Source organism: Schistocerca nitens, chromosome 1 (assembly GCF_023898315.1).
Source record: "Schistocerca nitens isolate TAMUIC-IGC-003100 chromosome 1, iqSchNite1.1, whole genome shotgun sequence".
NCBI classification, from domain to species: domain Eukaryota; kingdom Metazoa; phylum Arthropoda; class Insecta; order Orthoptera; family Acrididae; genus Schistocerca; species Schistocerca nitens.
This window is the reverse complement of record NC_064614.1, coordinates 468,791,052-468,818,784: the sequence shown is the minus strand read 5'-3', so window position 1 is coordinate 468,818,784 and position 27,733 is coordinate 468,791,052. Positions and strand designations below refer to the sequence as shown.

The window sequence follows — 27,733 nt, the reverse complement described above, 5'->3', positions numbered from 1 at the left end:
TCGTTCTTCCCACGAACCATATGCGACTGGAACAGAAAAGGGAGGTAATGACAGTGGCACGTAAAGTACCCTCCGCCACACACCGTTGGGTGGCTTGCGGAGTATTAATGTAGATGTAGATGTAGACGCTTCCTTAGGGAACACCTGATATCACTTCAGTTTTACTCGATGATTTGCCGTCTGTTACTACGAACTGCGACCTTCCTGACAGGAAATCACGAATCCAGTCGCACAACTGAGACGATACCCCATAGGCCCGCAGCTTGATCAGAAGTCACTTGTGAGGAACGGTGTCAAAAGCTTTCCAGAAATCTAGAAATACAGAATCAACTTGAGATCCCCTGTCGATAGCGGCCATTACTTCGTGCGAATAAAGAGCTACCTGCGTTGCACAAGAACAATGTTTTCTGAAACCATGCTGATTACGTATCAATAGATCGTTCCCTTCGAGCTGATTCATAATGTTTGAATACAGTATATGTTCCAAAACCCTACTGCAAACCGACGTCAATGATATAGGTCTGTAGTTCGATGGATTACTCCTACTACCCTTCTTAAACACTGGTGCGACCTGCCCAATTTTCCAATCTGTAGGTACAGATCTATCGGTGAGCGAGCGGTTGTATATGATTGCTAAGTAGGGAGGTATTGTATCAGCGTAATCTGAAAGGAACCTAATCGGTATACAATCTGGACCTGAAGACTTGCCCGTATCAAGCGATTTGAGTTGCTTCGCAACCCCTAAGGTATCTACTTCTAAGAAACTCATGCTAGCAGCTGTTTGTGTTTCAAATTCTGGAACATTCCATTCATCTTCCCTGGTGAAGGAATTTCAGAAAACTGCGTTCAATAACTCCACTTTAGCGGCACAGTCATCGGTAACAGTACCATCGACACTGCGCAACGAAAGTATTGACTGCGTCTTGCCGCTTGTGTACTTTACATATGACCAGAATTTCTTCGGATTTTCTACCAAATTTCGAGACAATGTTTTGTTGTGGAAACTTTTAAAGGCATCTCGCATTGAAGTCCGTGCCAAATTTCGCGTGTCTGTAAATTTTAGCCAATCTTTGGGATTTCGTGTTCTTCTGAACTTCGCATGCTTTTTCCGTTGCCTCTGCAACAGCGTTCGGACCTGTTTTGTGTACCATGGGGGATCAGTTCCATCTCTTACCAATTTATGAGGTATGAATCTCTCAATTCCTGTTGCTACTATATCTTTGAATTTGAGCCACATCTCGTCTACATTTGCACAGTCAGTTCAGAAGGAATGGAGATTGTCTCTTAGGAAGGCTTCTAGTGACACTTTATCTGCTTTTTTAAATAAAATTATTTTGTGTTTGTTTCTGGTGGATTTGGAAGAAATGGTATTGAGCCTAGCTACAACGACCTTGTGATCACTAATCCCTGTACCAGTCATGATGCTCTCTATTAGCTCTGGATTGTTTGTGGCTAAGAGGTGAAGCGTGTTTTCGCAACCACTTACAATTCGCGTGGGTTCGTGGACTAACTGCTCCAAATAATTTTTGGAGAAAGCATTTAGGACAATCTCAGAAGATGTTTTCTGTCTACCACCAGTTTTGAACAAGTATTTTTGCCAACATGTCGAGGGAAGGTTCAAGTCCCCACCAATTATAACCGTATGAGTGGGGTATTTATTTGTTATGAGATACAAATTTTCTCTGAACTTCTCAGCAACTATATCATCGGAGTCTGGGGGTCGGTAGAAGGAGCCAATTATTAACTTAGTTCGGCTGTTAGGTATAACCTCCACCCATACCAATTCGCACGAAGTATCTACTGACAGACACAAACACTCCACCACCAATTCTGCCTAATGTATCTTTCCTGAACACCGTCTGAGACTTCGTAAAAATTTCTGCAGAACTTATTTCAGGCTTTAGCCAGCTTTCTGTACCTATAACGTTTTCAGCTTCTGTGCTTTCTATTAGCACTTGAATCTCAGGGACTTTCCGAGCACAACTACAACAATTTACAACTACAATTCCGACTGTTCCTTGATCCAAGCACGTCCTGTATTTGCCATGCCCCCTTTGAGATTGCAGCCCACCCCGTACTTTCCCGGGGCCTTCTAACCTAACAGTCTCACACAAAGGTTTATATGACATACATACATACATTAGATACATAAATATACATTACATTTGCCACAAATTGTGGGTCTGTTTATCAGTATATCAGATATGCTCATTTTATAGTGATTTCAATATCTATTCAGTGATTTATAATATACATATTTAATATGTTTGTATTATTTGTTACTTATGTATTAAACATTTTTACACATACCCATCAATAGCTTTCAGAATAATTGTTGTACAAATATTGTATTACTTTTATTGAACTTTTCTCTTCATTGTGGCTTCATTGCCTTATTATACATCATTGCATATACGAAGCTTCAGTTTTTGGCACAGTCACAATCGTGCTTTGTGGCATAGCATCTATAACCATGCGATGACTCAGTTTTACCCCTTGCTACTTGTGACGAAATCCAGGTGGTTTGAACTATTGGCTCACTAGATACCTACCCACTTCCTTGCTCAGCTTGCTGAGGTATCTTGGACCTCTGGACTGCTTCCCCTTACTTGCCTGGCCTGACCACTACATCACAACTTGCCAGCCAAATATCACCAAACCAAACTTCCCATTATTTGATCAATTTATATATAAGATATACTGTTTGTAACAAGGAATTATCTTCTATAAACAGTGTATATTGCTTTTTTAAATAAAAAAGATTATTCTGTTCACAAGTATCATTATCCATGCTTCTAATTCTTTTAATTTACAGTGGCCAGATACTCTTTTTAATTTTGTGATCTCCTTTGATTTACATCCTCTTAAAAATTAGAAGGACTTTAAGTGCTACCAACCCACTGTAAGCTTACCAGTTTATTTTTAATGCCTTGTAGGTCTCATAGATCTTTTGATGCTACTACTGCTAGGTGCTATTTATTGTTCTTAAATATGCTAACATCAGTGTGCAGTGAGTAACTTAATGTTACAATACAGGTCAGCAGCCCTAGTAGGATCTAAATAGCTTAATAGAAATTAGTAAGCTGCGATTCATGACTAAACAGGGAGCTGAATGATGTACCTTTGACTGTAATAATCTTTGTAACTATATATCTTGACAAGCAAATCGACACAATGAACATTTTGATACTAAAGCTCAACTTGGTATTTACGACACACAACTTAAGTATACTCACTGACTGCCAGTGACTGACTTGGAACCTTATATGTTAAATGCAGACACAAAGGTTTAAATGACAGCTGGATGCAGACTGACTCTGTGTTCTCAGCCAAATACCAGGCAAGCTGGCAGTGGGGCTAAAGGGAGTCCTTGTTGGGAATATTTGGGAGCGGACCCTCAGTTCCCACATTTGCCTTACAACCAGCGGAAACCTCATGAAAACCTTGGTCAGAACTGGGGATGGGAATTCTGTAGGATATCTATTTAAAGATATTCATATGACAGATATAACAAATGATAAAATACGAAACTATAACATTTTGGATATTAAAATAAAAAGAGGGAAAAATAGAGCAGAATACATAAACACATTAGGCAAGAAAACTCTCTTGATTACCTGCTGTACAGAAATTCTTTAATTGGTATAATTTATGGTCCTATTTTAAGGCATGGAAGTTTTGGTGTGCTCTTGGACCTACAAAAGTCTGCAAAGAATTTCCTGGAAAGTTAAATTTTCAATCTGAATATATCATCAATTAACATATTTTTTTTTGTAAAAGCCTACAGTTTTGGGATCAGAAAATTTACAGTTACGAGACAACAACAGTAAAATTTCAAATTGGAACATTATGAACTATGATACTATTGAACACAGATAAGTTTTGAATTACACAGTTATCAGAAAAAATTAAACACTGTTTGAATGAGAAACCTGAGGACTTTTTAATAAAATACGTCAAAAGAAAAACAAATAATTAACAGCAAGTTCAAATTCTGAAGTGCACATTGCTTTATTGATTTGTAAATTTAGAATATTTCTCTAAGTAAAATATTTCTACCTAACTATTCATACTGTTGTTGCCAGCAGACCGTAAATTATACACAGAAGTCTAAAATTTACAGCTCATGTAAGAATTTGGAGATCATATACAGTTAAAGTACATGTTTTATGTATAAAACAGAAAAAAGAAAAAATAATTATTTAAAAAGTGGACTTACAGGCCATTGAATTGTTCCACCTTGCTACATTTTAACATGTCATTTTTTTTGTATTATTACTCACGTCAACAATGTAATTCTGTATTAGACGTTTCACCTCCAATGTTTTCACCATATAGAACAGTTAGTTGTAAGTTTATCCAAATATATGAGTGTTTCATCTCACAAAATAATGAATACAATATTCTTATTTATCTACAGACATTGATGAGTGTGAAGCAGAGTACCTTGATGCAAAGCCCTGTGAACTTGGCTGTGTTAACACTGTTGGATCTTACCACTGCAGAACAGAATGCCCCACTGGATGGGAGATAACAGCCAATGATGGAAAACGAAGTTGTGAAGATGTTGATGAATGCAGTAGAGGCATAAGTGGGTGTTCACATTTTTGCCATAACACAGCTGGAGGATATGAATGCAGTTGTCATGCTGGCTATATGTTGGCACCTGATAATACTACATGTGTAGGTAAGGGGTACTTCTGAAATCACATTATTTGTATTTCACTGTAGCTCCTTATTAAGCTGCTATGAATCTCCATTGTACGTCATACATGTCTACATTTTTTGTCATAATTGTGGAGAGACTGGACAGAATAAAATAGAAAATTAAACAGAAAATAGAAGGGAGAAGAATGGTTAAGAGTTTCAAATGCAAAGAAATTTGCAACAGTACAGCACTGGTGTCAGACACTGCTGATAGATATAATTAGAACACGAGAGTGACACATATTAAAATCAATGTTACAAATAAATTAAATTCCCAATGACCAGGTTTATTAATTGTGTGATTTTCAAAAATTACAAGAAAGTAAGAACTGATTAAAACAGCGGTATGCAGAAAGTGGGCAAAATGCCTACCAATATGTCTAAATAATGTTTATATTTCAATCTATTGTCTATAGAAAATGGAAATAAGTGCTTTAAGTCATTTTAGTTTCCATGTAGTGCCTACATTTAAAATGTGTTCCACCTACTAGTAATGTTATTTGTTGACTGTTTTCCAAACAAACCTTATTGGCTGTAGATATGCCCACACCTTGACTTTCCTATAATACATAACTTCGTGTTTCCAATATAACAACATATTATTGCCAGTCTATTAGATTTCAGAGGCTACATTGGTTTTCTACAGACGTGACATTGTATGAATAAGAGTTGTGTCACCATAGTACGGAGTGTAGCAAGAAAGCCCCTATTAGGGTATATATGGAATTTTAACAAAAAATTGTTCTATACTTCATGTAGAGAACTGTTTCTAATGACTGGAAGAGAGCAGAATTCAAACACATAAATGGAAAGTTCATTGAAATTGATCCACAAAACTTCCACTCAGTATCACTCATTTGTATCACAGAAGGACTAGAACTTCTTGCAGACAGCTCTTTAAAAAGTTGAGTATGCTGACTGTAACCTAATAATGAATTTATTCCTTTCTGTATTTTCAAGACAGCAATTATTCACAGTTCAACACCAGCACAAATATTCATAAATATGTTACTACTAGGTGACATGACCTATCCCCATCTTCCACACAGCCATAATGAGGCAAAGAAAGGAGTGAAGTATTCAGTCAAAAGCATTTTTGATTTTATAATGTAAAAAATTTAATAGGTAATAAAAATAACTTCAGAGAGAAACCCCACTGTACCCAGGTGCCAAAGGCTTTTATACAGTAGAACAATTTATAAGTGTGTTATGTATTGGTAGAGAGAGAGAGAGAGAGAGTGTGTGTGTGTGTGTGTGTGTGTGTGCACGCGCGCGTGCGTTGAGACAGAAAGAAGGGGAGAGGCAGAGGCAGAGGCAGAGGCAGAGGCAGAGGCAGAGGCAGAGGCAGAGGGAGGAGAGGTTGACACACAACAATAATTTGAATGTTCAACGTGTTGTGATAGATTTCACTTAGAAAGTATACTATAGTTGTAAAACTGGTTTGTTCCATATAATAATAAGGTGCTTGCTATTATAATCCATGGAACATTCAAATAACTATACTTACAATGTTGTGAGACAAACATAATGGACTTCTTCAATACAGAAATTATGAAGTCCACCAGCAATGGTGCGTCAAATGGAAAATCAGAAAAAGGCTCATTTATAGTGCCAAAAAGTAAAAGAGAATAAAAGTTAATTTAGCTTCAGCAGTGTGTGTGTGTGTGTGTGTGTGTGTGTGTGTGTGTGTGTGTGTGTGTGCGCGCGCGTACGTTCTTTTCACAATCTTAATTTCTCTCTATCTCCCACTCACTCCTGCTCCCCCCTCTCTTCCCACAGCCTCTCTCTCTCTGTCTCTTCTCTCTTCCCTTCCTCCTCGATCTTCTCCTCTCTCCCTGCTCTCCAATTAAAGAGCTAGAGATCTTCACTGTAGCCTCACAATATATATATTCACTCATGAAATTTGTTATTAACAATCCAAACGAATTCAAAAGTAATAGCAGTGAACATGGTTACAACACTAGGAGAAAGGATGATCTTCACTACTCAAGGTTAAAACTAACTTTGGCTCAGAAGGGGGTAAATTATGCTGCCACAAGTCTTTGATCACTTACCTAATGGCATCAAAAGTCTGAAGATAGCCATATAGCATTTAAAAGGAAATTAAAAGAATTTCTTAATGGCAACTCCTTCTACAGATTAGATGAATTTTTGGATATAGTAAGTGGGTAATTTCCCCAGCCCCACAAAAAAAGAAAAAAAAAATTAAGTGTCATGTAATATTTTGTGTTTATTTTATTTATTTATTTATTTATTTCGTGTTCCATAGATCCATATGGGAACATATCCCTGGATATAGAACGAGTCAAGGTTTTTTACAGATTATTGTTTTGTGCACAGATACATTGATCTTATCATTAGATTAAAGAAACTGTGAAGTTTAGCATATACCCTTACATATTAGTTAAGATACAGGACATCTGAAAGAATATACAGTCATACATAAATTTGGGTATTGTTCTTAAGTTATACAGGCGTCGACATACATAAATTTGGGTATTGTATTAAGTTACACTGTTCTTACGGAGTATGATTAATCAATTGTAGAAGTCACACAGTAAGGTTTAAGCACAAAGAAGAGATTCTATGCATTTTTGCTAAGAAATTCATCAATACTGTAACAAGATTCATCTAAAAGGAACTGCTTCAGATTTTCTTTAAACTGTGGCATGTTTCCAACCAGTTCGTTAACGTGCTGTGGGAGGGCATTAAAAATCTTGGTGCCACTGTATAAAACCCCCTTCTGGATCATGCTTTTCGTTTTTAGCTCATAATGCATATCCAGTTTCCTTCGGGTGTTATAACTGTGGTAAGAGCTATTGATTTTGAATAAGTTGCTATTTTTTTAAACAAAGCACATCAGGGAAAAAATATATTGGGCAGGTGTTGTAAGGATTTGTAGAGCTCTAAACAGATCCCTGCACGAGTGCCTACGATGTACTCCATACATAATTCTTATTGCTCACTTCTGTGCATAGAACACTTTTTTTGCTATTGGTTGATTTCCCCAAAATATTATACCATAGGCCATAAGTTGGTGAAAATAGCCAAAATATGCAGTTTTTATTGAGCTCATTTCCCTAGTGTCTGAAATTATTCTTAAGGCAAACGTTGCTGAGCTTAGCCTTTTGCACAGATCTTGAATATGGTGGTGCCACTTCATTTTGCTATCTATATGCAGACCCAAGAATTTGGAGGACTCGACCTTCAAAATCTCGTGCTCACCCATTTTTAGGTTCATTTCATTAGTAACATTTGTGTTAGAAGAGAAATGAATGTAATTTGTCTTTTTTAGCTTGACTGTAAGGCCATTGGTTTCAAACCAGTTTGTCAAATCTGCAAATGCTTTAGTTGCAGCCTCATTTGACACATTCCCTGAGAGATTATTAACTGATAAAGTTGTGTCGTCAGCAAACATGAGTATTTTCCCATATTCTGTACATAGTGCTAAGTCATTTATAAATATTAGAAAGAGCAGTGGGCCCAATACTGAGCCTTGAGGTACTCCTGCAGTAATGGAGCCCCATTCTGAAGATACCTGGCCACCACGCAGTCCTTCCACGATTACTTTCTGCTTACTACCACACAGATAGGATTCAAGCCACGTGCCTACGGTTCCACCCATTCCTAGGGTCTTGGCTTTACTCAAGAGAATATGGTGACTTACACTGTCAAAAGCTTTTGGCAGGTCACAAAATATTCCAACCGTCATCATATTATTATTTATGGCTTCCATAACATTGTCAACAAAGGCATGTATTGCATCCACGGTTGATACCCCTTTCCGAAAGCCAAACTGGCTACTGCTTAGGATGTTATATTTACTAAGATGCTCAACAATTCTGCTATGCATCAATTTCTCTAGTACCTTGGAGAAAACTGAGAGTAATGAAATTGGTCGACAGTTTGTTGCCTCAGTCTTTTCTCCCTTTTTATAAATTGGTCGTATAAGCCCATATTTTAGCCTGTCGGGAAAAACATCTTCTTCCAATGACATATTACTAATATGGCAGAGGACTGTACTTATTTCTTTACAACAGTATTTCAGTAACTTGCTGGAAATGTTGTCAACTCCAGCAGAATTTTTACATTTTAAAGACATAATTATTTTTTCTATTTCTATCACTGTAGTTTTTCGAAATGCATCTCATCTATTTTGTTAGTTAAGGTGATATGTAAATATTTTGCAGCTTTCTTTACAGAACCCTGGCATCCCATTTGGTTGGTGACTGTTAGGAAATGATTGATAAAGATATTAGACACCATTTCGGGAGCATCCACTGAAAGGCTCCCAGTTCTTAAGCTAATCACTTCTTTGGCAGATAGGCTTTTCACCATCTCGCTTTTAATATATTTCCATATGGTTTTCATTTTGTTATTTGATTTCCTCAAAGAGATTTGATGTTAAATTAATAAAGACATTAAATTTTGTGTTTACATCTGCTGAGTTGAATACTTCAGACCAATCTACTAACTGTAGCTTCTGCCTGTATGTCTCCATTGTTTCTTTATTTATTGGTCTCACATTTTTCCAGATAGCTTTTGGTTAAATGGGGGATTGTCAGAAGTATAGCATCATGGTCTGACAGACCATTTAGTACTTGACTGACTGTCGAGCTACTGTGCCTAGACTTATCAACAAACACATTATCAATTAGAGTACTGGAGTGGTCAGTTACCCTAGTGGGAAATTCAACTACTTGCATTAGATTGTAACAGCTCATTAGTTGCTCCAGCTACATTCTGTCATACCTTTCGTTCAGGAAATTTACATTAAAGTCGCCTAGTATTATGACTGAAATGTTTACAATTTTGATAACATTGCTTCAATCTGTTTGAGAAAGATTCCAAGACTCCCTGCAGGTGCTCTATAAATTGATAATATGACTACTGATACACCATTTGTTGCCAGTTCTATACCACACACCTCAAAGTGCTGCTCAATACAAAATTTGCTTACATCAAGAGTTCTATATAATACATTATTTCTAACATAAATCACTGTTCCACCCCTCTCCATGTTGGATCTGCAATATTGAGATGCTAAACTGAATCTGTCTAAGCACATCATCTTAATACCACAAGTGACATGATGTTCAGTGAAGCTGGTTGCTTTTCTCTTTCAATATCATTTATGTTAATTAGTAGCTGGTCTAGTGAATTTTTAAGTCCTCTTAGGCCAATGTTCTGATAGAAAATTGTGACTGGTTTAGTCTTTCTTAAATCTGCACCATTTTTACGATTAGGCTCACTTGGTATCAGGGTACTTTCACTGTGGACACGTAGGCCTACTGTTGGTTTGAGCTTCAGAACTTATGCTATATCCTCTTCCTATGCATTGAAGGATACCAAAAATCCTCCTGGAGCCTGGAAGTTATCTTTCTTCTTGACTGCTTCACCACTTTTATGGTCGCTGCTGGAGATTCCAATGGTTCTGTCTGGCTGGTGTATTGAACACTCTGTATGTTGCTGGCACCAGATACAGTATTTAAGTGAGTTGGTAAATCAGTGGAGAACGAACTGTGTTCGTAAATTATGGCACTTAGTTCGATCTTTTCTGTAATCAGTTCGTTTAATCTTTCACACAAAATTCGCTTCCCCTCATAGTTCAAATGTAATACATGTACAGTATGCATGAATTTATGTAATGCCCCTATATTCAAAATCAAACATTTGTCATATCTTGAACAAAGCAGTTTAACCTTACATTTGTTTTTCTGATCTCTTTGTTAACACACGAATGGTATGTTAAATCATGCCGATGTGAAATGGTAGCAACAACAGTATTTTTAGATATGTTTTGTTCTAGAAACATGGACAAGCCTTCGACACAGGTCTCAGCTTCATTAAACGCCACGTCATTTGCGCCTGCTATACATACGATAAAATCACTGTCCAGCAACATTTTGCGTTCTATGTCTACATTTGCTACGATGTTTTTGGTTCTTGCTCCTGGCTTCACCAAGCTGCTTACTTGGATTTTATTGTTTACACTTTGCAGGGTTTCTGCTAACTTTCTTCCGTGGCTATCAGCAAGCAAGAGAATATTGCACTTCGATTTGGATTTCGGAGTGAATTTACAGTTGTCATCATGCAGTTTATTGGGCTTGTTTATCTTGTTAACTGTCTTCTTTCCACTTGTCTGGACCGTTTCCCTACCTTTAGTTACAGGGCTTCGATTATTGTAGCAATTTTCTTTTGTGACATGGTTTGTTTTGGTACTCACTCGCTTTTTATGGAGTTCATTGTCCTTAGTGTGTTCGTCACTATTTGTCGACAGTACCGATACTGTGAGTCTGTTTTTTCCGGCGAACACAATATCATTTACAAAGTTAGATACATGTTTTGCACAGTCTTTCCGCTTCTTGAGATTCTCTACAGCTCCAGTTTGCAATTTACTTACAGTTTTATCGGTAGGAACACAACACACCTTCTGCAGCTTGGTATTTTCATTTCTTAGTTGCGAAATTTCACGTCTTAGGACTTCCACGATTGTTTGTATACTTGAAATGCGTTTGTTTAATTTCGCTATTTCACTGTCACACTTCCCTCAATTTTCTTTTTTAAGGAAAACTGTAACTTTTTTTCGCTTGCTCACTGTGAACAACCACACTAGACGCCATCTTGCCAAAGGATGATGTGATATCTTGTGATGTGATATCTTGTATAGACACCTTTTATTAACCTGACAAGTTCCTCATCATTATGAAGTGTCGTATTCATGATCTATAGAACAAGTACTAATCTAATCTAATCTAATCTACTGTCAAACTACCACTACTACAATTGTTGTTGTTCTTCTGGTCATCAATCTGAAGACTGGTTTGATGCAGCTCTCCATGTTAGTCTATCCTGTGCAAGCATCTTAACCCCTGTGTAACTACTGCTACATACATCCATTTGACCCATCTTACTCTATTAAAGCTGTGGTCTACCTCAATAATTTTTATACACCACACTTCATTCTGTTCCCAATCTGATGCTTCCTTGATGCCTCAGGATATGTCCTATCAATCAATGTCTTCTTTATATTAGGGTGTGCCATAAATTTCTACTTTTTCCAATTTGATTCAGAACCTCTTCATTAGTTACATGATCTGTCACAACTATTGACACTAAAAGAACCTGAGCTCTGTTTGGATTATAGAATAAATAAATTTACGAATTGGAATAAATTTACAGTAACATTATAATGAACACTGATTCTAAATACCTTTTACTCAGATGGGGCTATGAGAGATGTCTGCCCACCTCTTGACATTCCTCCACATGGATATGTGGAATGTGCTCGTAGTGCTTCTGTACAGCCTGAGCAACGACATGCTCGTGTTGTGAACCATGCTGGTGCTGTATGCGAGCTGCGATGTCCACATGGCTATCGCCAACGTGGAGAATATCGACGTGTATGTGGGCGTGACAGAAAATGGCAGGGACCAAATTCTGGACACTGCATTCGTGAGTACTTGTTTACTTTCATGTTATACAAATTGCAGATCAGAATTTGTATGGGTTCAGGAAAATAACTACATTCGTTAATTAATGCAGAATTATTTACTATAAATTTTCTGTCAATGAATTATTCAGTTTTCAAAACTGTGTTTAATGAAAGTGCAATTCCTGCACATCTCTCATTGGTAACATGTGCACAGATGTACAACCTATGTATTGTATGATTGGATCTTTTTTTTCTGCCCAGTGCAGTACTTGAATGTGTTCACCTTTTGGATATGTGATCCATGCAGACATTTATTATCTAAAAAAAATATCTGCTGTTTGATAGGGTACAATTTCTTGTTAAATGTTTGGTTATAAACTGAGGTTGTGACAACCATTGAAACAATGAGGTCTTACCATCATCATCATCGTAACTAACATTCTGTCCATCAGAACTCAAGCTGGGACATGATTTAGATAAAGAACTGTAGAGGATAGCCTTATTTCCTTGCACCTCCTCCCTTGCTATTTCTAACTATAAGATTGTCTTAAGCATTTATGGATCCCTAGAGCTACAAGTTATCTTCCGAAATCTGGAAACACAGTATCCGGGGAATCATGTTCTGAAAATTATGAGCAAATACCATGCTGAATTTGGAATATTTGTTAGTCATCCACAGAAAGAGCCCCTATAAAATGATGTGTAAATAATTAATACCAATAAAAAATGATTTGTTAAAAGATAATTTAAAACACATATCTTAATCTTTTCCACAACCTAGTAATTAAAACATTACTGTAAAGTAGGAAGACCATGAAAATAAAAATATTAGTTATATTTTGTTTTGATGTGGTGTGCCAACAATTCCTCTCTTGTGCCAACATTTTCATCCCTGAGTAGCAGTTGCACCATATGTCCTCAGTTAGTTGCAGGACACATTCCATTTCTATCTTCCTCTGCAGTTTTTATGCTCTACTGCTCTCTCTAATACCATAGAAGTTATGTGCTGATGTCTTAAAAACTGTCCTGTCACCCTGCCCCTTCTTCTTGTCAGTGTTTCCCATGTATTCCTTTCCTTGCTGATTCTGCAGAGAACCTCTCCATTACTTATCTATCAGACCACCTAATTTTCAGCATTCTTCTGTAGCATGACAACTCAAATGATCTGATTTCCTTCTGTTCCAGTTTTCTCACAGATCATGTTTCACTGCCACAACCATACAATTCTGTGTTCCAAATGTACATTCTAAGAAATTTCTTTCTCAAATTAAGGTCATGTTCGATACTAGCAGTCTTCTCTTGGCCAGAGATGACCTTTTTGCCAGTGCTAGTCTGCTTTTTATGTCCCCTATCCATCATAGGTTATTATGCTGCAAAGATAACAAAATTCCTTAACTTTGTGTACTTCACTTTATCCAATTCTGACATTACGTTTCTCACTGTTCCCATTTCTGCTGCTTCTCATTACTTTTATCTTTCTTCCATTTACTTTCAAACCATATCCTGTAGTCATTTGACTGTTCATTCAATTCAACACATCCTGTAATTTTTCTTCACTTTCACTGAGGATAGCACTGTCATCAGCGAATCTTATCACTGATATAATTTTACCTTGACTTTTTAATCCCACCCTGGAATCTTTCTTTTATTTCCAGCATTGCTTATTCAGTATATAGATTAAACAGTATGGGATGAAAGACTACATCTCCATCTTACATTCTTTTTTAATTAGAGCACTTTGTTCTTGGTCTTCAAGTCTTATTGTTCCCTTTTGATCTTGTACATACTGTATTACCCATATTTCGCTTAAGCTTACTCCTATTTTTTGCAGGATTTTGAATATCTTGCACCATTTTACATTGTATACTGCTTTTTTCAGATCAACAAAATCCTAGAATGTGTTTTGATTTTTCTTCTGTCTCAGTTCTGTTATCAACCACAATGTTAGAACTCTCTTTCCTAAAGCCAAAATGATGATTGTTTAACAGATCCTCAATTTTCTTTTCCATTTTTCCGTATATTATTCTTGTCAGCAATTTGGATGCATCAACTGTTAAGCTAATTTTGGGGTAATTCTCATACAAGTTGGCTCTTTCTGTCTTCGGAATTGTGTGGCTGATGTGTTTCTGAAAGTCTGATGGTATATTGCAAATCTTATACATTCTACACATCATCGTGAATAGTTGTTTTGTTGCCTGTTCCACCAACCATTTTAGAAAATCTAATGGAATATTATTTGTTGCTTCTGCTTTATTTGATCTTAATTTGTCCAAAGCTCCTTTAAATTCTGTTCCTAACACTGAATCCCCTCTTTCCTGTTGACTTCTGCTTCTTCTTCTGTCATGTCATCAGAGAAGTATATGCCCTCACAGAGGCCGTTAAATATTTTTTTTTTTTTTTTTTTTTACACCTATCCGCTCTCTCCTCCACATTCAACAGTGGAATTCCCATTGTACTCTTGATGTTACTGTCCCTGCTTTTAATTCCACTGAAGGTCATTTTTACTTTTCTATATGCTAATTCAGTCCTTGACCTCCCAATAATCTTTCTTCTTCTTCTTTTTTCCATGCAGCCAGTTTGCCTAGCTTCCCTGCACTTCCTATTTATTTCATTCCTAAGTGATTTGTGTTTCTGGGTACCTAAATTTCGCTGAACATTTTTGTACTTCCTTCTTTCATCAATCAACTGAGTATTTCTTCTGTTACCCATGGTTTCTTCACAGCTACCATCCTGGTACTTAATGTTTTTCTCACCAACTTCTGTGATTGCTCTTTTTAGAGATGTCCATTTGTCTTCACCTGAACTGCCTAATGAGCTATTCTTTATCTGTTAATTTCAGAGAACATCAAGCATATCTCTTCATTCCTTAGTACTTTCATATCCCACTTCTTTGCGCATTGATTCTTCCAGACTAGTCTCTTCAACTTCAGCCAACTTCCCATCATTACTAAATCGTGACCCGAGCCCATATCTTCTCCTGGTGTGCCTTACAATCCCATATCTGATTTCAGAATCTCTGCCTGACCAGGATGTAATGTATGTAAAATCTTCCCATATTGCCCACCCTTTTCCAAGTATACCCCCTACTCTTGTGATTCTTGAACAAAGTACTCACTATTGCCAGCGGAAATTGATTGCAGAATTCAATTAGTCTTTCTCCTATCTCATTCCTACTTCCAACCCATATTCTTCTGTAACCTTCTCTTCTTCTCCTTCCCCTACAATAGCATTTCAGCCGAATTACTCATTCACTATCCTCATCTACTTTCTCTATCTCTTCATCTGCTGCTTGCAACATTCATATGTATACCTGAGCTATTATTGTTGGTGATGATTTGCTGTTGAATATAATAAGAACAACACTGTCACTGAACTGTTCACAGTAACTTTCTCTCTGTCCAAGCTTCCTATTTATAATTCATCCTAAATCCTGCTGCTGTTGATATTATTCTATACCTATCTCACCACAAATCCTTGTCTTCTTTCAATTTCACTTCACTGACCACCACCACCCTCCATTACATGTAGATGGAGCCTCAGCACTTTCCTTTTCAGATTTTCTAGCTTCCTTACCACATTGTTTATTCAGTTTTTTTCCCCTCATGGTCACCTTACCCTTGGCAGTCTCCTCCTGGAGATCTGAATAGGGGACTAGTCTGGAATCTCTTGCCAATGAAGAGATCATGATACTTTTTCAATTTACAGGCCACGTGGCCTGTGGATACACAATGGGTGGCTCTAAGGCAGTGATTTCAAGGACAAGAAAGTGCCCTGAATCTCTGTCCACACTTCTGCCCTCTTTGACAAGGCTGTTGGCAGAATTAAGAAGATGTCTTATGCCACAAGTCTTTGGTTGCCATTGCTGCTGATTTTTTTATTCAAAATTTAAGCAGTGGTGAGGTTCAAATGCAGGATCCAGCACATTTTGATTACTATTCAAAGGCGCTCCTGCTAGACCGCTAACAATTACAAGACATATATAGTTTTAAAGGCTCTTCCTGAGAAATAATATTGTAGCAACAATTTTACAGTTCCTTCCAACATATTAGTTGACTGAACAGTCCATGGGCATACTCCTGGTTCATAGTGGCAAGCAGGCACAATATTTCAGTGATCAAATGTATCACCATTGTCAGGTGTGTTGATGAACTGACCTTCAGGCACTGCATACTTCCTGTGTCTCCATGGGATGCTCCGTGCATGGTCTGTGCCCAAGGGGGCATTTCGGCAATCAAAAAGATGATTGTGTTGGTGGCTTTGGCCAGCCATCAAAATACACATGAGGGAAAATTTTAACGACCAAGACTGCGGTTATATTTTCAGCAAGGCTTGGGAACCAGGACAGGCCTAATTAAGACACTCAGGAAAAACAATGAGCTGATAACCTGACAAATGAAGTGCCTACATCAATGCTGCCACAGTAGGAGTACTCCAGTGTGTCGCCAACCACAGCAGCTAACACGATATTACCTCTTCGGCCACTACCACATGTCATCGGGCACAGATCACTTATCAATCAGCTTGAGGGGGCGAGGCCACATGCCCCCTGGAGGTCAATTCATCAGCGTACTTGATGATAGTGATATGTCTGCTCACTGAAATATTGTGCCTGCTGCACACTATGAACTGGCAATAAACCTTTGGACTGTTTGATTAGCATTGTAAGGAATGATTTTAAAGTGTACAACTATTGCTGACCTGAAATATTGGTCTAATGAAGACGCCTCATAGTGGAACGGTTGTCATGTAAATAATGTACAATTATACCCATTATTTTTGTGAAAAAAGGAACTACAGGTGTTGTCTGTGTATGGATGTACTTTTCCCTCCAGTCATCTGTTATATTAGGATTACAGGGTAATTCCTAAAACCATGTTGCTAACAATGGCCTCTAAAATCAACATAATGTAGTGGTCCATTATTAGCCTCATATCCCATCTCAAATGCCTAAAGAGATTATTACTGATTCCACTGCTTATAAAGTTGTGATATTCTCTCTTAGCTTTATTATGGGTTATTTTAAATTATCTGAAGTTGCCCATCAGGCTCTGAAAAAATAAAGTAGTTATTTTGGTTGCATTTCTCCCTTAATATTCTGCTGGAAAGATTAATTTAGATTGAAATATACTTATTTTGAAACCAACTTGCTGTAGAGACAGAAAATTTAACAAAAATTGTGTAACTTTACTATATTCAGCATGGAAGTGGTAATAAAACTGTAAAACAAATACACATAAAAAAAACTAAAACAAAGAAGCAGCAAAATTATACAAATATATTGTGTTTCCCAGAAAACTGGAAAATTAGTAGCCAGTTGTAGGAAGAAACAAAAGTATTTATCTGTGCAGTCACCTAAACACCAATACTGCGGTAAGGAAAATGTCAAGACAGGCTGGTGCCTGCAGTGTCCACAACAGCCCAGTTCAGATCCCGATTTACAGTTGTGTTGTAAGCATAAATGTCACTAAATAGCAAGCTTCTCCTTGGGAATGTGGTTATTAATCTTTTGATGACGATCAGACAAACTGGCATTATGAAGCGTGAATGGAAAGACCTAGAAATATTTTTTACAGAAAGTAATAAGGCACCAAATAAGATTTTATGTTCATAATTTGATGTTTCAGTTACTTTTTCTTTATGCTCAGTTGTTCTCATGTTTTTTGGTGTCTTTAAGAAATTTTGCAAAACACACAATGTCTGCAGGGATACCGCAATCACTTTTTATACGATGTTACTTATAATCCGTCTTGATTGCAAAATGTTTATTCACACGAGCGGTTTTGGTTCCTCTACAACCATCTTCAGATCTGAAATGACAATGATATTAAATTACTATTTCACAAATGCAAGCCTATTTCATCCTAACTGATCAACATCAAATGTACCAGAACGTACCTGCAATTTTGGTTACAGGAGTAACCCACACACATTCAGCAACCTTCACATGCAGCATCACATTAAATTGGTTGGCAGATGGCACGTCATCTGTATTAATTATAAAACTCTTATCACCAGATGGCATCTGGTACATTTGTTACATTACATATGCACATACTGTTTTAAGTAGATTTTTATAATTTGCTTTTATCTCTAAAAATACTTAGTTAAGATCTATAGTTGTCAAGTTTAAAATCTATACTTGCAAAAACTAAAATACATAATAAAATTATCATTTTTGTACGATCGAAAACAAAGGGCGATTTATATATCCATGGCGCTGGTGTAGACTTGTTTTCCTCCATGGTCTGCTTCCATGGTTCCCGCTATTTCGGTGTTGTGCCGTGAGCCGTTCGGACGTCTGATGTCCATCGTCATTGGTAAGAGGGCTGAGCAGGAGGGCCCCGTCAACAACGCTAGGTGCTGTACGCATCTTCCAGCTGTTTCCCCATGCACCATCTATCATCCCTTGGCTTGGACTTCTATACGCAACAGTGATCATTTCAGTAAGTTGTCATAAATACTAAAATAGGCATTATGACTGAACTCGCTTTGCTTGTTGAGGATTAAATCTGGGTCTTTCTTTTTGTGGGTGTATATTTCAACTTGTAAAATGTTAAGAAACTGTCCCTTATGAGCTCTATGTAGGATTTCTAAGTTTTGTTCAATGTTCATGACTGAGTGCTGTAAGGCAGCCATATGCACCCCAAATGCTGTTTTGTTTTGAGAGCAGATGTGCTCCGTGAATCTAGTTTCGAAGTTCCTACCAGTCTGCACTATGTATTGTTTACAGCAGTCATCACATTTGATCTTATATACACCTGAATCCTGAAATTTATTCCTACTATTACATATTTTGTGCTGGAGCTTCAATTTTAGCGTGTTATTTGTTCAGAACCCTTTTTTAATGTTAGATTTACAGAAGCATCTTTCAATCTTATCTGTAATTCTTCCACTGTAAGTGAGAGCCACGTATGTTTAATGAAACAAATAGAAGGAAGTCAAGTCACAGTTAAGAGGAACAAGAAAAAATATTTTAGTATTTATGACAACATCAATGTTGCGTATAGAAGTCCAAGCCGAAGGATGAGAGATGGTGCATGTGGATACAGCTCGAAGATGTGTACAGTGCCTAGCGTCGTTGATGGGGTCCTCCTGCACAGCCCTCTTACCCATGGCGATGGATATCAGACGACCGAATGGCTTGCAGCACAACACCAAAATAGTGGGAACCATGGAGGAAAACAAGTCTACACCAGCGCCATGGATATAGAAATCGCCCTTTGTTTTCGATCGTACAAAAATGATAATTTTACTATGTATTTTAATTTTGCCAAGTACAGATTTTAACCTTGACAACTATAGGTCTTAATTAAGTATTTTTAGAGATAAAAGCAAATTAGAAAAATCTACTGAATACAGCATGTGCATATGTAATATAACATATGCACTAGACGCCACCTGTCGGTAAGAATTTTATAATTAATATAAATGACATGCATTCTGCCAACCAATTTAATGTGATGCAGCATGTGAAGGTTGCCGAGTGTGGACGGGTTACTCTCCTGCAACCAAAATTGCAGGTACGTTCTGGTACATTGGTGTCAATCAGATAAGATGAAATAGGCTTGCATTTGTGAAAGAGTAAATTAGTATCACTGTCATTTCAGATCTGCAAATGGTTCTAGAGGAACTGAAACTGCTCATTTGAATAAACATTTTGCAATCAAGACGAATTATAAGTAAAATTGAATTTGTGAAACATGTTTGTTATTTCCTTCGTACAGCTGACTGACATCTTACCAATTACTTCATTATAATTGATATTTTGCTAAACACAGTAATGTTATACACTGAAGCACCAAAGAAACTGGTACAGGCATGTGTGTTCAAATACGGAGATATGTAAACAGGCAGAATACAGCAGCACTGTGGTCAGCAATGCCTATGTAAGACAACAAGTGTCTGGTACAGCTGTTAGATCAGTTACTGTTGCTACAGTGGTAGGTTATCAAGATTTAAATGTGTTTGAACAGGGTGTTGTTGTCGGCACACTAAAACATCAAATCTCTGACATTGCTGCAGCTGGAAAAAAATCCTGCAAGACTGGGATCAACAGTGACTGAAAAGAATTGTTCAGTGTGACAGAAGTGCAACCCTTCCACAAATTGCTGCATATTTCAATGCTGGGCCATCAACAAGTGTCAGTGTGTGAACCATGCAACGAAACATCATCAATGTGGGCTTTCGGAGCCGAAGGCCTACTCGTGTTCCCTTGATGACTGCACGACACAAAGCTTTATGCCTCTCCTGGACCTGTCAACACTGACACTGGACTGTTGATGACTGGGAACATGTTGCCTGGTTGGATGAGTCTCATTTCAAATTATATCGAGTCGATGAACATGTATGGGTATGGAGACAATCTCACAAATCCAAGGACCCTGCATGTCACCGAGCGAGGTAGCGCATTGTTTAGCACACTGGACTCGCATTTGGGAGGATGACAGTTCAATCCCGCATCCAGCCATCCTGATTTAGGTTTTCTGTGATTTCCCTAAATCACTCCTGGCAAATATCGGGATGGTTCCTTTGGAAGGGCATGGCCGACTTCCTTCCCCATCCTTCCCTAATCCGATGAGACAGATGACCTCACTGTCTGGTCTCCTCCCCTAAAGAGCCCTGCATATCAGCAGAGGCTGTTCAAGCTAGTGGAGGCTCTGTAATGGTGTGGGGCATGTGCAGTTGGAGTGATATGGGACCCCTGATATATCTAGATATGACTCTGACAGGTGACACGTACATAAGCATCCTGTCTGATCACCTGCATCCATTCATGTTTATTGTGCATTCTGAAGGACTTGGGAAATTCCAGCAGGATGATGCAACACCCCATACATCTAGAACTGTGACAGAGTGTCTCCAGGAACACTCTTCTGAGTTCAAACACTTCCTCAGGCCACCAAACGCCACAGACATGAACATTATTGAGCATATCTGGAATGCCTTGCAAAGTGCTGTTCAGAAGGGATCTAAACTCCACCGTACTCTTACGGATTTATGGACAGCCCTGCAGGATTCACGGCATCAATTCTCTCCAGCACTACTTCAGACATTAGCTGAATCCATGCCACATCATGCTGCCAACCTCCTGTGTGCTTGTGGGGGCTCCTAAACGATATTATGCAGGTGTACCAGTTTATTTGGCTCTTCAATGTATGTGACAATGAAAAACTTTATCATTTGGATGTCAATTATTTTCTGCCATGATATTTCAGCACACAATATTCTGCCCATCTTCAGATGTGCACTGGGAAAGCTCTATTAATCTCCTATTTCTGAGATTCCTACAGTATACCTGTGGTGTACTTCTTATGTCAGTGTGTGTGCATTATTTTCGTGTAAGAGCTGCTGCTATGAGTCTGTGTGCTACTCTGAGCAGTTTCTATGGTGGAAGTTGGGTTTATCAGTATCAGACTGATTATCTTCTTTTGGTAAAATCACAGCAGGATATAAGCTATGCATAACATAAAGTTTCCCAATCAAAGGATTTCAAACGATGTCTCTGTCCTGATTAATGAGGTTCTCAGACAACTGATGATGGAGTCCTAAAAGTTCAATTTATGGGGCACAAATTTTGTTGAATTGTCTGCTGAATGACTAACACAAATACAATGATCTGATGGGTTGTGCTCCTACAATGTGCTCTTGATGTGTGTTGTTGATTTCCCTGTACAAGATTTAATGCACTTGCATTGAATCTTGTAAATGCCTGCCTTATGTGTCACCAGGAACTGCCAAGTTTTCTGCTGGAGTACTGAAGTCCACTTTAACCTGATGTTCCCAGGAAAATTATTATTGTTGCAGAAATATTCCCAAAATATGGGGTATCAAAAGCTCACTCATACAGATTCATGAGCTAACAGTTCCCACCATCTGGCACATTGGCTTTCTCAAGACCTTGATTCATCAAGATCTTACCATCTCAATTGCAGGAGCCTGCGGAAAGAATTGGAACATCTGCAAAATGTGTAAATACAAAATGGATATTTATCTTGTCAGGTACAGAGGGCACTACAGACATCTAAGTGATAGTACAATGATACAGATGAGGCCTTCAAGATGGGAGGTGATATGTCATTTATTGAGATTGTTACAACAAAATTATGTAGGGTACTGAGTAAATGTATGCACCAGTCGTGTGTTAAAAAGAGAAGTTCTGTACTCCTTTTCCAGTATACATCTGAAGATATTCAGGAGACTGTTTTGAAATATCATGACAGGAATTTACTAACCCATAGCAAGTATCCAGTAACCTCATAGAACAAACTATTTGCTAGAAAATTTTTAAATATCACAACTTATGACAAGCTTCCAACAGTTTCTTTCATGAACTAATGGCTGGTACCTATTAAATCTTAGAGAAATTCCGATCTTAAAATATTTTAAGCTGATATAGTGACCTACAGGCATAACAAAAATACATTTTGTAACCTAATTTAATGATCTAAAATTCACAGAGGAAAATATTATGAAAAGGATAGTTGCTACTACCATATAGTGGAGATGCCAAGTCGAAGGTAGGCACAACAAAAACACTGTCAAACAAAGATTTTGGCGAGACAGACTTCCATCAGAATAGACAACACAATGTTGTCTATTCTGACGAACATCTGTTTGGTCAAAAGCTTAGTTTGACAGTCTTTTTATTGTGCCTACTTGTGACTCAGCATCTCCGCTGTAAGGTGAGTGACAACTATCCTCCTCATAGTACTGTCATTATTCCATCCTGGATTTTTGAATGTTTGCTTCACTGAGGGAAAAAATTTATGCTTCACAAAAAGACATATTTTCTTGTGTGTAATGTGTATATTTGGATGCATTTTGTTAGTGTAAAACTTTTGAAAGCAGTGACAATCTTTTAATATTTCACATACAATTCTTTGTATTCCAGCATGGCCAGTGCCAGTTATTCAATGTCCAAAAAATGTTACATATTACTTGGATCCTGGAAGGAGTACGGCCTATATTGAATTTCCAAAACCGAGAACAAGTGTTGACTGGTCACGGTATGTTATTTTAGATTTTACATCATTTGTTTTCATGGTTATTTTCAATAAGAAACCTATGGAACAATGAACTGCAGTTTTTTATGTATTCACTGTACCAATTAATAAATTGGGGCCCTGGATGGGTCTTCTTTGCCAAATGTATTTCTAAGCCAATCTTCATAATGTTTAGGCATTAATGAGAACTTAGAATCATAAAAAAAATCAGTGTGGAAAAGTAACAAACAATTGGAGCAAATCAAACAAACATGGCAAGCAACTTGCAAAACATTAGAAAGTAGTTGTCGTATAAAGGCGATTTTCATTCGTTTTTAGAACTATGGCAGTCTAAAATTTTCCAGAGTCTCCCTCGTACTGACTGCCTGTAATGCAGATAAATATTGAGAACTAATGGAAGAACTTAACTGAGCAAGATTGAAAATTAGCCTAAAAGTCAACTGTACTTAAAGTAAAATAATGTACAATGAGAACTTTGAAAAAAAACTAGACAAATTAACAATGAAGCAAAGGAACCAAATGAAGAATTCTTGTGAGTTGAATTTGAATACAATTGGATATACAGCCAAGGAAATAAAAAGAAGTTTAAAAAATTACCTTGATTTCTTTTGGTAAACAAAAGATTTTCAAAACTATGCTTCCAATTTATATAACATATGGCAGTGCCACAAGAACATTTAATGCAAAAAGTATTTGAATTTTGAAGGTTTTTCAATAAGCAATGGAGGAATCCATTCTGGGAATTTGTATAAGAAACAAGACATTCTCATCTAAGACTGAATGTGGAAATCTGTGGAGCAATGGTTTATGTAATTAGTATGTATTCTTTGAGTGACAAGAATATTTGAAGTTAAGATCTCAGAGATTTGTTAGTATCACAAAAGCACCACATTTTGTAAAAAAAAATAGCATTCAAACTTGGGGTGGAGCACACAGTCATTCTTTTAACAGAGCAACAAGAAAGTGGTTGGTAACCCATGCTAGCAGGTCTACAGTAAAACACATTTGCTGTTAGTGAGTCACTTTTATGTTTGTTGTGTAAGAGCTGATACCACAATTTATTAAATTAATAGCATTCAGACTTGGGGTGAAGCAAACAGTCATTCTTTTAATGGAGCAGTAAGAAGGTGAGTTAACTAACTAGCAGATTAACATAAAACATATTTGCTTTTGATGTCTCTCTTTTATGTCAGCAGTGTAAGAACTGAACATGTTGCTGCAGAGTGAAACACCTCTCATGAACTGAGTTTGCAAGGGAGCTTCTGTGAAAGGAAAGTAGGTGAGAGGTACCGGTAGAAGTCAATCTCTAAAGGCAGGTCATGAGTCATACCTGGATAGTGCAGTCAGTTACAGGATTGTCAATGAAACACAAGGTTCCAGGTTCCACCCTTGATTGCACACACTGTTTTACACTGCCAGGAAGTTTAAAAAGAACTTATGGTTTGGCTATAGTGGTTTCCAAGATCTTAAGTATCTATGATTTGTATTGACAATTACTTGATCTGCAGTAATTTTCATTATTTTAGTTTCCATGGTACGTGGTTTGGGAAGGCCTGTATTGATTTAATGCAATAAGTACTTGCCATAAAGGCAAAATCAAACAATGGAAAATCTTTGATGGAATTAGTTAGGTTAGGTTAGTGTTTAACGTCCCGTCGACAACGAGGTCATTAGAGACGGAGCGCAAGCTCGGGTTAGGGAAGGATTGGGAAGGAAATCGGCTGTGCCCTTTCAAAGGAACCATCCCGGCATTTGCCTGAAACGATTTAGGGAAATCACGGAAAACCTAAATCAGGATGGCTGGAGACGGGATTGAACCGTCGTCCTCCCGAATGTGAGTCCAGTGTGCTGCCACTGCGCCACCTCGCCCGGTCTTTGATGGAATAATGACAGTATTATGAAAAGGGTAGATGCTAGTCACCATACAATGGAGATACTGGGCAGCACTGTCAAACTGGCTTTCATCAGAATTACACACACGCACGTAACAGACTCTGCGCCAAGGCCAGACCTGGCCTTGGGGGCAGCGACTGTGAGTATGTTGCGTAATTCTGATAAAAGACTGACTGAAAGCTTTGTTTGACAGTCTTTTTTCTGTGACTATCTATGACTCAGCATCTCCACCATATATTAAGCAGCAACTATACTTTTCATAATACTGTACTTAACCTAAAGTATCACAATGTTCTCAAATATAGAAATTTATTCTATTTAAGGAGCTATTTATTAATGATTTTCTTTGTGCATATCACCTTAGGAATAAGTCTGATTCTGACTGTTATAATTACAATTCTTGTTTTGCTAATTGGCTCACCTTCTTTGTAACATAAAGAAGAGTTGTCTTGAGATAGATGAGCCACTTTCACAAAAATTGTTGCAAGGTGTATACCTGTCCTTTTCCCCCCCTAAGGTAAGTCTTTCCGTTCCCAGGATTGGAATGACTCCTTACCCTCTCCCTTAAAACCCATATCCTTTCGTCTTTCCCTCCTTCCTGATGAAGCAACCGTGGGTTGCGAAAGCTAGAAATTTGTGTGTGTGTTTGTGTTTGTTATTGTCTCTATCGACGTACTAACGCTTTCGTGTGGTAAGTTACAGAATCTTTGTTTTTAGATATTTTTTCCCACGTGGAATATTTCCCTCTATTATATTTATATATGTTAAGATTGTTTGCATTAACCTGTTTACATATGTCTGTTAATTCACATAGTTTTAACAATTTTCCACTTCATTTAGACCATTAGATTCATTATATTTCACAATGTGGACAATCTTTTGATGGTGTCTTGATTTTCTTATATTCACTTGCATAGTGTACAACTTCAGAACATGATTGTTATTTTTTCCCCCCAGCAGAATAAATGACTGTCCTAAAAGTAATTGTACTTTATACATTTACTTTTTGAGTCAGGCTTGTGTCAATAGTTTGATGACTATAAAAATGTGTTTATGGATACTAAGGTGGTTCTTGTTCTTTTCTAATTATATTTTCTAAATTCTTGGTGGTTTACAGTTCTTTCTTGATTATGTAGGGTAACCTTTTTTTTTCAGGAACATAGAGTCTTTCCCCCAATGGGGAAAAGATTTAGAAGCAGACCTACCAGAAGGACACTGGGAAGTGAAATTCATTGCCAGGCATCCCGTATCTCATCATGTCTCAGACTGCACTTTTTCCATAAATGTGGTCAAAAGAACATTTCAAGTACCTGTTCCTTGATTCAATAATAGTGTAACATAAATTTCAGCTAAGATATTGCCTTGTGTATGAAGTACATTTTCTCAAGATATGAGATGTGATCACTGCCAAAGGGACAGAAATATGTTATGTACAGTTATTAGCTCTATTTATTTATCACATACTTTCTGTCCACAAAATGTGTAAAGATATTTATTTTTTACTTCTGAGTTTTTTAATTTATAAGAAAACTGTAAAAATGTTTACTAAATATTACTACATTTGTACATAAAATTTTTTAACCGTGCATAAATTATTGAACTCAAACAGTTATTAGACCTTTCCACTGAACTCAGCTTATAATTTCATTCCTTGTAATCAATGAGAAACATTTGCTGTTATGATATTTTTTAAAATACTGTAAAAAATGTTGGATGTAGTACCAGAAAGGCTGCAGAATAAAAGTTTACCATCCTTGGTACTTGCTACACTAAGAAAATCATAATATTTGTTTGTATAAATCTCTAAGGCAGATAATGACAAATGTATTACCATTTTACAAATTGTGTGGTTAATATTGAGTGAGATTTGACAAGAAATTATGATAACTGCGAGAATGGATATAACAGTTTTAGGTTTACTGGCATGTTCAAAATTATTGATCAACTATAAGAACTGTATACATTAACAAATGGAAATTCTATGGAATCTAGTAAAATAAGGAATAAATTATACATTCCTTTTTCCCATTTTATCCACTTCACAAATATAGTACTAGAACATAAAAATTTGGAAATGCCAACAAACAATAAAATAATAATGCGTAATGTGCAGTCAGTTTTAAAATAGTTTAGACACTGCAGAGTGACACATAAGAACCAAATGAAAATACCTGTAAAAGTATGTGTAATAGTTTTAGACATACAAGGATGTTTAAAAGTGTCCATTTAATATTAAAAACTTTAGATGCTATAAATTACAAATATCAATAGGACTGTTAAGAGATTAAAGTAATAAATTATGCACTCCTTTTTACACATTTATTGTTTTCTATTCATAACACCTGTATTTCTTAATTACGTATGAAACACAGAAATGTGCAGATGACTCACATTTTTTACTGTCTCATATACACAGAGAAGTTTCAACTAAAGAAGCACTCAGCTTAGTTTTATACAGTAGTCTACAATGCTATCATCAGAAGAGGTGCATAAAATATTGACTCAATCTTTCAAGACTGTATAAATTTATGTTGATGATAACAAATACATGTTTGGTTCCTTGGTCCATGGTAATTGCCGGTTTTTTCTCCTCAGAGAATTTTACCAAGCCTAATGACTTCTTTTAGTAATATTTACACTAACAACCTGATCAAATGCAATATTTACCTCACAACATGCTCTCAAACTGCTGCAA

The 27,733-nt window shown here is 37.1% G+C and overlaps 1 protein-coding gene across 3 annotated transcripts in view; it reads left to right on the top strand.

Moving 5' to 3' along the window:
- Positions 1–27,335, top strand: part of LOC126236026 (uncharacterized) — a 332,303-nt gene extending 304,968 nt beyond the window's left edge. For all 3 annotated transcript variants that reach the window (XM_049945051.1, XM_049945069.1, XM_049945060.1), the window contains 4 exons: positions 4,421–4,687; positions 11,932–12,162; positions 23,034–23,148; positions 26,194–27,335. In XM_049945051.1, coding sequence (XP_049801008.1) covers positions 4,421–4,687; positions 11,932–12,162; positions 23,034–23,148; positions 26,194–26,359 — 779 coding nt within the window. In that variant the 3' untranslated portion in view covers positions 26,360–27,335. The remainder of the gene's footprint in view (positions 1–4,420; positions 4,688–11,931; positions 12,163–23,033; positions 23,149–26,193) is intronic.
- The last annotated feature ends 398 nt before the right edge of the window (positions 27,336–27,733 follow it).